Raw genomic sequence first — 12784 nt, forward strand, 5'->3', positions numbered from 1 at the left:
CTGTACTGTATTGCACAATGGCCACCACGGTGGTTTAAAAAAATAGTACATTCGCCTGCACTAACGGTATAATAGTGCCTAGCAGTGGAGTGTGATAGGATGAAAATCAAGTAATGTCAGTTAGCCTATCCTAACGAAATCACCAGGAATTAACCACGTTGGTTTCCTGAGAGTACCGCGTAGAAATCGACATAACGAGGCACACACTAGCGATGGGATCACTAGTCCCGTATTCAGTGATTCATGATTACATAGATGCTTTCAAGCAATATCTTTAAATATCTATGGTTTGATAAAGCTCGAAACTGCTAAAGCATTTTTTTAAATAAGTTCACTCAAAATGGTGCAATTTAAAATTCGGGACAATTGTTATTGACATCAATATTAGAACTACTGAGTCTCTGCAACACGTGACCGGGCCCACACAAAAAAACAATTTAAAAAGTAACTACCAAACGTCAATAATAAACACCATAACATTGATTTGCATTTACTGAAAAATAGTGACGAGCAATTTGTCCGTTATACTTTAACTAAACTCGGTTAACTAAAATAGTTTGGTTATTCTATAGCTCAAAGTTAATAACAATATTTTCTTTATTACTAGTTTGATTATATCTAGAGTAACTCAACTATTATAATTTATTGATAATTTTTTCCAGTATGCTAGACATTTTCTACGTTTGTAGATTTGTAACAAATAAATTTAAAAAATATTGCAATATTTGAAAAGTCCTTTCACCATTAGAATTTTACATCATCTCTGAGTAACATAGTTTATGTTTTTAATTTTAGAAATAAAATAGACCTCTCTACTTAAACTTTAATATAATGCGTATTTTAAACGCACAACGCATATATTTTATCCAGAGTATAAAAAAACATGAAATATCTGTTTCGCATGCACTTTTTTATTTTTTTGGTTATCCATCCATATTATGTTAGTAAACGACTTATAAACTACGTTAGTAAATCACTCTTTACTAACGTAATTTATAATCTTAATCCTTGTCTCTCAATTCATATATCTATGTCACTGACCCAATGTACTGGGTCCGCAGAAGCGCAAGGATGTCCAATGCCTCTGGAGTGGACAATCCGATATATGGATTATAGTGGTTAGGAGACATTTTGCGCTCCACCGAATTTTAAAGAATAGTGAAGCAGTTCTTTTTCGCATTATGGCTTGAAAGCCGTCTATCTGCGCTGCTGCAAACTTCTCAGATGCGCTACAGAACCAAAGGAGCATAACAAGATTCTAAACTCATAATCATATGATTATATTGTACTACGGAAACTACTACATTTACATCATGTTTAAAAAACGTCCACCCGTGCGAAGCCGGGACTAGCCGCTTGTTTATTATTAAGCCGCGCTGTTGTGTTGTGGGAAAATATACTAGATATCAGATAACGACGTTCTCAGATACGGGATTTCACGAGACGCGAGATGTGAGACATTATCTGCTACATAAACTGATGGGATGATGTTAACAATGCGGTTGTAAGTTATACGCTACATAGATAATAAATAACATTGTCCGCCTGTTGCTTTCTGTGACCCTTGATAGTATACGAACGAAGAAGGTTGTAGTACTATACAACTATACATTTAAAGATACGTATGTGGGATCATTACATGTATAATAATACAGATGTAGGTGGAAGGGTAGGGTATATAGTAATACAATATAGGACGTCCTAATAGAGATATACCCTCCCATCTTTATTCTATAATGACAACATTTGCTTAATTTTGATGAATAATAATCGAAAGAAGAAATTGAGAGAAGATATAATTAATTAGAAATAGTTAAAGTATATATCATTTGACACATTATACCCAGGTTTTGGCCAGCAACCCATGTGCGATTTCTAAATCTACATATTATCAAAAACATACAAACATTGTAGTTATCGAATAACCTTTAGAAAGTCACATTGTTTTTTCCTCCAGCTTAATCAAAATGTAATTTCAACTAAGAATAATGAACAAATTTCTTGTTACTATTGTAGTTACTCTTTTCAAAAAATTGGTTGAAATATATAGATGGGAGGATTCCAATTGGTCGTAGCGAGATGTTATACAGCCTTTTTTTAGAAATGAGTTATTCGATACTAAAATATTTTTTACCAGTAACCAGTAGTTCCTGTGATCAGCGCGTTCAACCAACCAAAAAAACAACTACAATATTAGTATACTACTTGACCATGTAAAAAAAAGCCTTCAGAAAACTACATTATTAACGTTTAACATAAGTTATTTAGTATTTTAATTCACAAAAAAATTGAGATCTCTATACTATATGTTGATTGCTAAATTATGCATAGTATATATGTACGTGAAGTTTATGTGACATAGCGTCATAATAACTATACCCAACACATAGTAAGAGCTATTTACCATAAGTAAGACCTATTTACCTATGTTTGAAAAAAATATAGGTTTTCCTTTCCCTTTCCTACACATCGGCATTAAATACGGCATTGAACTCGCCATACTGTAAAATATTATAAATGGAATAAAAAAATTAAATAATTAGTACTCAATCTCGAACAATGAAGGACCTCAAGTCGTTATTACCAAGTCAGAGGATCTAAAGATAGCCCTAAGACAATATTCGTGGAATCTAATTAACAATATCGCAATAATGCGGATTATGGGCTGGATACGTGCCTCAGAGATATACTCCAACCGGTTTATTGCAACCCCCATACCTTCCTAAGGGCATATTATACTAAGATATTAAATGGATTACTTTAAAAAAAGAATGGCAAACAAGTTGACGGCCTATCTTATGGTATAACTATGCCCAGGACATCGCATCATTAGTTCAATATCCTCTATCAATGTTTTTGTGAATTAATTCACAGACCCATGCGAAAACGGGGCGGGTCGCTCGGATCTTACTCTTTCAAACAAAAACTACTAAATGCATTTTGATGAAACTTTAGAGTAATATAGCTTATGCATCATAATAACACATAGGCTATAAAGTTCATGAGGGTGAAATCTCGAACACGGCTAGTAGGGAATAAATACACGCTATTTTTTTTTCAGAAGAGTGATCTTATAATTTTTAAACAATGTCTTACAACTATGAATCAACTGTTTGAAAAAATGTTATTAAAATCACTTATAAAATAGATTTCGAAGGGCAATCTTAAATCCTCCTGGTATGAAGAGAGACCTTTATTTTTATTAGATTGACAAAGATCAGTGGACTTTTACAAAACCCAAAAAAACGCGTTGCCATGACTCAGGGAGGACTAAAAATGTTACGCTCTGTACAGTTATTTCACTGTCATATGGCACCATCCAAATTCAAACCGCAGCAAAGCCATTAGCACAGTTGCTAGGCAAAAAACAAGACACAAGTACCAATGCAGATGACTTTATACAGTCTTGCGGCGAACGACCAAAGTGCGTGAAGTGAACGACGAAATCCGTGAGGCAAAACGAATTCGGTATGACCAATCAGGCCGTACTAGTTTTTTGCTTGAACTCCGGAAAATATACAGTAACATTTCACAATTAAACAATATGGCGCCTTTCCCGAGCGCGGCCGAGTAATTAAACAAAAACATAAATTCGCATACAACATATGCGCAGGGCCGGATTAATCATGCCTCTATACATTCTCAGGGCCCTTCTGTATTAAAAAAAAAAACATGGAAAAGATTGCGCTCAATGCTAACTGAGGAATGGTTAAACAGAATATCTTTAAAACTGCGCTTTTCAGCCGTTTGTAGAATGTGAGTAGAAGCCAAAATTTTACCCAAAAGTTTACATCGATATTATTAGTAGTAGGTCCTACTGTATAGTAGATGTTTCTGTTCTGTAATTAACTCCTGTATTAAAAAAAGTATAATATCATATTTATTGTTATAGCGGGGCCATAAGCTTAATTCGATCATGCATGTGCATAATATATAAAATTATAGCCTATATATGCCTTTTTTTCTACCAACTTTAAAGCTGCACCGATGGATATGGGATAAGTGCAGAAGACACTAAAAACGAAAGGACTTATGAATCGGCTGAAGGCCAACTCCTGCCTGACGGATATGACTTTACTCTAAGTGCACTACTAGGGGTTCGAACCCCGACTCAGGCCATCATAATTCCTATTCTTCTTTGAATGGAAAGGGAAAATGATACCGTATGCATGGACTCATAATTATATTGATTTACGCGAAGTCAATTCAATATAAATTATATTTTTAAGCAAGTAATATATGGAGCCGTGTACATACTTTATTTATTATAATCGTTTGATTACCATCAACAGATAGCTACAAATGTAGACGCGTTCGAAGCTTTGGGCTTGTCTTTATTAAGATATGACCAAATCTTAATCTAGAAAGTACATGGCGCCCAACGTGGGTATACACTTTGGCTGTTATTGATTTTTTTTTTAAAAGTAATTTTCTTCGCTGCGCAATGAAATATTTTACAATCACAATTACATGTAAAATATTGTAAATATATTTTAGATTAATAAATAATATATAGTTTCATGGCCTAGAATTAAATGTGTTAAATAGACAAATTACATCAAATTTAAGCAGCTTACAAAGCAAACTGTAAGGCAGATGAAATAGGTGAGACTGAGGTACGCACGCAAACAATTTATTACATTCTACTTCTGTTCTTCTTTATATTACAGAAGGAATTTCTGTGCAAAATTTAGCATAGTTAGAATAAAGGATGGATATTTCGCTTTCATACATATGATACACTAGCTTCTGCCTCTGACTTGACATGACCATGTCTGTTCAATATAAAGTACCTACCTAAGTCTCCATCTCAAATATCCTGCTAATTTCGTGACTATTACAATAAAGACATTAAAAATATTACATTTCTTTCTCATTTAGCATCTCCGGTATAGTTATATATATCATCAATATAGAAATAATACAATACCGTAATTACAGTCTGATACTGTAGATTTCTGTAGTTGATTTTCTTTACAATCCTTCTTTTAATTCATCCATAAGAAACAAAATTTGTAATTATTTCTTTTTATTATATTAGTTTAGATATTAAACTTTCAGCGATATATGTACTTAGGTGGAGTATAGAAGAAAATCATTAAATCTTTTAATATGTCACATTACGTAATTCCAGGCATTAAAACGGGACGCAACAAGTAAGCAAACTCTACAAGTATCATACATACCTAAGTTGCACAAACCCGCTACATTTTCGCAATATTAATAAATTAATACATATCTTCACAATGGAGCACGATCACATTTTTTATTCAAAACACAAATCCCATTATGTAGGAAATGCGTATAAATTTTTAAACAATAAAATATAAATGAATAGTTCAGATATAGAGTATTAATATCCGATTATTTGGAAACTAGACGCATTTTAAAAACGGATGAGGTTTTAATAGATTTTTGTTACGGATGTCGTGCGAATTTGGTGATTTTCGCGTATTATTTTGACAGGGCCAGCCCGTATGGGAGCAGCCTTGCCTTTGTACGGGCTAGAAGTCGGGCGCAGGCGTGCAATCGATCGCAGGAAGCCTGCCACTGAAATTGGCGATAGTTTCCTTTCATTCGATGCATGACAGCGCAAGGAACTGACGAGTCGACGTCTCCGATGGTAAAACCTAATATTGTTTTTGGGTTTATTATATTATCTAAATACCATACATACACACATTTAGTCTTAATGTATATATATTAAGCAAATTTCGACTACGATGAAATACAGTATTGAATTAAAAATGTTTCTTTTGTTTTTATCTTTTCGCCATATTGGGTTGGCATTCATACATATTAAAAAACACAGTCACACGTATGTCTGCATGTTCGCAATAAACTTAAAAAACTACATCGACTTTTATGCTGTTATCAATCCATCAACAGAGTGAATACTGTGTAATTTAGGTGTATTAACTAAGGCTTTGGCGAAATACTCATGCAAAGTCAGGGCGAGTTGCTAGTGAACAATATTTAAGATTGTTACACAATATAATAAAAATATGAGTGTATGAGATGATGACGACGACATGGTACCGATTGATAAAAAATTGACGAAAATTCATTCCTAATTTGTGTCAACAACAGTGTAATTCAAAACCTACTTCAGTACGGAATGTCGAAAGAAAAAAAATCGATTGAAAACTGTCTCTATGTTGTCGGTGAATCGGTGAACAATTTTGAGATACAGCTTGTATAAAATCGCTTAAAAAATACAGATTCTTATTAATAGTTGGAGTTGAAATTGGTTGCGAAACTATAGATTGTATTTGTAAATTTCTAGTAAAAATAATGAAAACTCCACAATTAGATATTTTACTAAACAGTTACTTTCGAATGTCCTTTTCCAATGATTGTTGTGAATTATTGTCTGCATTTATTTAATCCTAAGTATCATTTATTCCTATATTATCTAACCATCAACTGTTTAAATACAGAAATAGAATAATAAACAAATATAATTTTCTATTGTCAAATAGCTGACTCTAGAATAGCATTCTCCGAATACCATATTTATCTACCATTCTACCTAACAATGAGAAAAATACTTTGCAACTCTTGATACCCTAATATGTACTCTAAATCCTGGACATAAGATTGAAAATAAGTCACAACTTTATAATTACCTTGGGAACTATGCCGCACTAACAATACCTATGTGATAATAGTAATTATGTACTTAGTTACTAAAACATTGCTCAATAACTTCATTAAAGTGGTTTTAGACCGTCTGACGGTCTGATCTCATTTTTTTGTGAGGAGGGGATTATTAGTAATAGTAACTACTCGGCCAATTGGCTCCATACCCTGTGATTTCACTGGGATATCTCATCCTTCAACTAAAATACATCAGCCAAAGCTAAGGCAGCTAGCTCTGTTTGGGTGCTGATATAGGTGACTGAAGAGTGCCCATGCTGATGGTACAAATTCTAACTTAGTTAAGTAATACAATTGGCATAGACTAGTTATTTCAATCAGATTTATATATATATAGACGTTGGCCGGATTGATCACGTGCCGTCAAACATAGCATCAATTTTTATATATTTTGAATGAGCTAAGGGATAACTAAAAGTACAATTACATTAGTAATAAAATGAACGTCGCGAAATTTCCAAATTTCTTAATTTCATCAGAAGTTTTACAATTTAGTACCTTATTTCGTTATTAATATATCTGTTTAATGAAAAATGTAACATGCGATTTTTTTAACAAAATGTCATTTTGTTAAATGTGACATGAAACCATAGCACAGAGATGTCATCTTTTCCGTGAAAATCTAATGTCACGAAACTTCACAGAAGCTTGCTGATGATGGATTTCAATATTGTTATAACATTCACTAAAGTGAACTGGACTGGACTTAATAGCTCATTTTCAAAACAGTTTTATAATCCTAATTGGTGTTACAAAATATTTTTAAATAAAAATCATTTAAACATTTGGCATATATGTCATAAATATAAATTTTATAATACTATCACTACCATCCATTAGCTACTAGTTAATACTATAACATATAATTGAGAAGAACTAGCAAGAAACTTTATATTAATTTTCATAGGCCCAAGGAAATAACTTCTATAAAAATAATAAAAATCCTTCCCAAAGTTTTGCTTGTATCATGAACAAAACATTATTAATATACAAACATATTTGTTATAATTTCTTAACACACTTTCAATTATTTACCTTTCTAGGTATACCTTTCAAATCTCTCAATTAATTTTATTATCCATATTCACTACCAGCCAAGGTAAGTATTGTTGATATGAACTTAAACATCATCATCTGCATGTACCTTATCCCAATTAATTGGGGTTGGCGTTATATATTTATCACATCCATTCATCCCTATTCACAGTCACCTTGTTATCTCTCCCTTTCTTACACAGTCAATTACATAACTTTTTCAGCATCTGCTCTTATAATTCCTATGAAAAATATTATGTATATTAACTTTAACATAAACATTAATAATGTTCTTATAAAAATCGCCCAATTATACATTCTATAGACAAATACCTGATGATAAGAGGCCCACATTATCCTGTGCTGGGATATTCATCATAGCTGCCAATGTTATTCTGAAACAAAATTAGACAATATATATCATCATGTTAACTAGTCCACCAAGGTTAGTACTGTGAACTAATTACTCCATCCATTGCTAGCAATGTACCAAGTCAGGTTGACCTCCACATGATTCCTGGGAATTCCTGGAAACCATTGTGATAAATTCCTGGTGAAGTTGTCATGATGGACCAACTGACCCAATCTCATATTCATCCTACCATCCTCCACTGGACTCCATCCATCCTACCTGTTCTGCCAGTGTAAACTGTTCGTGCAAGAGAATGCATCACTCTATATAGATAAAACATTAAAAAAAATTCAAGTAATATAGACATTCAATTACATATCTTATATATAAAATTCTTGTGTCACAGTTTTAGTTCCCATACTCCTCCGAAACGGCTTGACCGATTCTCATGAAATTTTGTGAGCGTATTGAGTAGGTCTGAGAATCGGCCAACATCTATTTTTCATCCCCCTAAATGTTAGGGGTAGTCCACCCCTAAATTTTTTTTTTATTTTAAGGCAAAACAATGTTTGCCGGGACAGCTAGTATTTAAATATATTTATATAGATGATAATGGAATAGTGTATCTGTCTGTGAATGGTATATATATAGCCTCAGTAGTCTAATTTAAATCTGGTAGTTGAAGGCTTGATTCCTCATGTGGTGTAAATATTTGTATAAGGTATGTTTTTACTAATCTGGGTGTTTTCTATGTATAATATGTAAGTATTTACAAAAATATATTTAAGTACTTATATCTAGTACACAAAATACAATTACAATACAATTTTGCTTAGCTTGTGACTAGATACTGCTGTGTGAATTATCCAGGGTTATACATGGAAGCTTATGTTCCCGCCTTTATTGAAAACAGATTAGTATGAGTTGTCCATTTTGTGGAGAATTCTTCAATCTAACTGCAAAGGTTGAATCTAATTTTCAACCTTAAATATGATGTGATGCAATGTGATATAATTTATTGATTGATTTTAAAAATGTAGCAGGTACTAGTAGCCCAACATGGCTTCGACAGGATGCACATAACTTTGTGAGTTGTGAATATTTTAACATAATAAATAGTCTGTCTGGAATAATATACCTTTTAAACAAGAAAAGATTTACTCAAATTGTTACAGTAATATTGCATTGTAATAATCAATTACACAATTAAATTAAAAATGTGGTTTTTAATTTTCAATATGAACTTTTCATTATACATCATAACACCACCAATATATAAATATATATAGCTCAACCTGTCCTTTGATCATCTACTTTTGAATTTATCAAAATTAGACATTCAATTTAGAATCTCAGTATCTTATTTTTGTGTTCCATTGCAATTTAATCAACACTAACTCAATAAATCAATAACAATGTTAAATAGTTCTTTCATTGAACATAGTGCAAATTCAGAAGTTTAAAAAAATATGAAACTGTGCAATTAGAATGTAATTGAAATGCTGGAATTCACTTCCAGAGAGACCAGCAAGGCAGCTTTATAATTAGGATTTGTGTAGAAAATATTAAATTTTATACTTTTGGCAAACAAACTTTTAATTTAGATTAATAATTAATTACTTTCCTTTCTTCTACTCAAGTCATTTCAATTTCAGTTCAAAAAACATGATAGTCAATAGTAATAAAAAGAAGCATATTACTTATTTATTTTAGTTATATACATGTAAATATGCTAAAACATTGCAAATTATAGAACACCCACATTATTCAATTAACAATTATGTCATGTGAACTTATCTTTTGTACATTAGATACAAGCTGTAATGGATAGTTTATCAATCAAACAAAAAAGTATGTAAACATGCTAATATTTACTATGCTTTGGTTACTTACCAAGTTATTTACAAACTACTCAGGAGTCTCTTAAGCATCGCCGCAACAATAACTTGCGCAAATCACAATTAAACACTAATTTCCCAAGTAACCCGGAAAGTTTTAAACAATGCTATCTAAATTTTATGCGAATAGACTTTCACATTGACACCATATAGCCACCTACACAAAACAATAAACAGTTATTTTAGGCGATACATTACAAAAACAGTCTGTCATAAATATGCCCAGTAATCAATTATCTTTGATTGAATGGTTAAACACAGAAAAATAAACACAGAAAAGTATAAAATAAGTTTAATATGCACTGATTGAGAACTTTGAAACTTCTTTGAGTTTTCCGACCAACTCCAATGAAAAAAAAACTACGTAAGTACTTAGCATGATGTGGGGGATTACATTATCAAATGTATAAGAATGAAGCTACCAGAATTTAACAATTAATAAAACTATGAGTCCGTTTATATTATTATACAAATTCTACAATATTATGTACACCTGAAAACTAATACAATTAAAGCAATTTGTTACTATTTTCATTTTAAGACTTTAAAATACAGATCTAATATTGGACAACATAATACTCCGATATAGACAGGTAACATTATGGGAATATGACCACACTCAAATATGAAATAGTGCTTAAAGGAGATTTCCAAGGCCGTAAAATACTTAATAAAAAAAAAAAATGAAATAGTGCTAAATCCTCTTTAATAATGTGCTAGAATATGCGTAGAAATTATTTTTAAATAAATTTTTAAACTGATGTTCACAGATTACGAGCTTATTACTGGTTATACGCTTATAACAGTATTAGTCAATGTGAGACTATTTTAGACTTTGTATTCACAAATAAACGTCTTGTAATAAAAATTTGTGTAAATTTCGGTCTACAAAATATAAAGTAAATGCCTAATTGTAAAATAATTCTGGAACGTTCATTACACCAGCGAAATTTTTCCATATGCTAAATAAACGCGGTTCTAGTTATGCTTGAACAATAAATTTTGCTAAGTCTGGTCACCCTGAAATTGTGCGTAGCTATGATAGCGATATTTCTGATATTAAAAACACAACTACAGATTACTACATTAATTGTTTTTCTTTTAATATTCTAGTAGGATTGGGTACCCGTTCTTTTGCCAAATAATTTTAAATGCTTGTCAGGCAGTTGCATTCTTCATTTCACTTTATCAGCATAGCTGTTTATTTCTAAATGCGATATGGTGCTACACCCACTTGCGCATCCAATGTCCTCCCCTCCCAGTCAACATACCCGTAAGATGATAGGACGAACTTGAAGTCAGGTCAAATACCGAGTGGGGGGATGGAGATTGTTAGTAATGTGGACTCATGACATCATTACTAGCAATGTACCATGTCAGGTTGACCTTCACGCGGTTCCCCCTGGAAACCATCGTGATAAATTTCTGGTGATTTCGTCACGATGGGCTAACTGACCTGACCTTACTGACCTGACTCATCTTATCATCCTCCACTGGTGCCCCGCCAGCATAAACCGTTAGCGCAGGCGGGTGCACCATTCCATTATCGTCCATAAAACAAAAACACCATCCGAGTTAACCTTGACGATTTCCAGGAGAGGCCGCCTAGAGTTCGACCTAATTCAATTACTAGCAATGAATTCTCTATTCTCCAATATTAACAACCCCAAGGGCATTGGATGTTCGGAATCTATGTAGGGAAGTAGAAAATGACCCCTATTGCTAACCGTATAAGGTTGTCTTTTATAAAATTCCCTCTAGAAACTAGCGTGATATATTTCTAGTGAATTTGTAACGATCCCATCGTTGTCAACGTGATCTCATGCTAATTTTGTTATCCTCCACTCGTCCTCCGTCAGCTTAAACCGTTAGCACAGACGGGTGCATCATATCAATATCATCTATAAAAAATCTCCTACTCTCTATTATCCACAATATTATTAATTTTACTTCAGGAAAATCAGTTAAGGTACCTCGTCAATGGTTTTTAGACCGCCCAAGATCAATGACGAAGTATGTTATTGTACTTTGTTTAAAAGTTGCTTATTTCTAACATATTCACTTGTATGCATAATTATATCCTCCCAGTCCAGAATAGAGAGAGAGAGGATTTTGTTAGGTAGGAAAGGTAAAATCAGGCTCTAACACCTATTTACATTACTATAAAGGGGCTAGGTATTATAGGATCCTACCGAATTATAGGTATGTTCCCTACTACAGTCTCATCAACATCATCATTTCAGCCCGGAAGACATTCAGTGCTGAACAATTGTCTGCCCTAAAAATCTCCACGTCGATCGGTCCTGCGCTGCGCTGGTCTTGATCAGATCGTCGGTTCACCTTGTCGGAGGTCTTTCCACGTTGTTTATTCCGGTACGCGGTCGCCACTCGAAGACTTTACTGCCCCAACAATCTGTCCTACGAGCTATATGCCTTGCCTATTACCACTTCAGTTTCGTAATTCTTCGGGCTATATCGGTCACTCTGGTTCTTTTACGGATCTCCTCATTTCTGATACGATCACACAGAGTAACTCCAAGCATAGTCGTCTCCATTGCCCTCTGAGTGACTCTAAGCTTATTGAGGCCCATCATTATAGTCTATACAAAGCATAATGTTAGAAGTATACATTAATAAACGATAATGATAGAATTTAATGTTCGTAATGTCATAAATATTTTCATACACAAAAATATCCAAACATCAGTATTGTGTTAGCTTTTAAGAACAGCTGGTTCTGTTACTGCCAAAATGTACTTTTGTGGGTAGATACTATAGGGGATTATTACTTAAATAATGAACACTTTACAGGCATTGAATATTTTCTTATGACATATTT

The 12784-nt window shown here is 33.0% G+C and overlaps 1 protein-coding gene across 1 annotated transcript in view; it reads right to left on the reverse strand.

The window, feature by feature from the left end:
• Positions 1-10029, reverse strand: part of LOC131850098 (rho guanine nucleotide exchange factor 2) — a 49664-nt gene extending 39635 nt beyond the window's left edge. Inside the window, exons 1-2 of the mRNA XM_059200264.1 lie at positions 9941-10029; positions 8029-8090 (exon numbers count right to left, since the gene is read on the reverse strand). Of these exons, the coding sequence (XP_059056247.1) occupies positions 8029-8074 (46 nt within the window). The 5' untranslated portion in view covers positions 8075-8090; positions 9941-10029. The remainder of the gene's footprint in view (positions 1-8028; positions 8091-9940) is intronic.
• Between the last annotated feature and the right edge of the window lie 2755 nt (positions 10030-12784).

The sequence above is a fragment of the Achroia grisella genome, unplaced genomic scaffold (assembly GCF_030625045.1).
Source record: "Achroia grisella isolate CSIRO2021 unplaced genomic scaffold, CSIRO_AGI_Agris_v1 utg702, whole genome shotgun sequence".
In the NCBI taxonomy this organism is placed as follows: Eukaryota; Metazoa; Arthropoda; class Insecta; order Lepidoptera; family Pyralidae; genus Achroia; species Achroia grisella.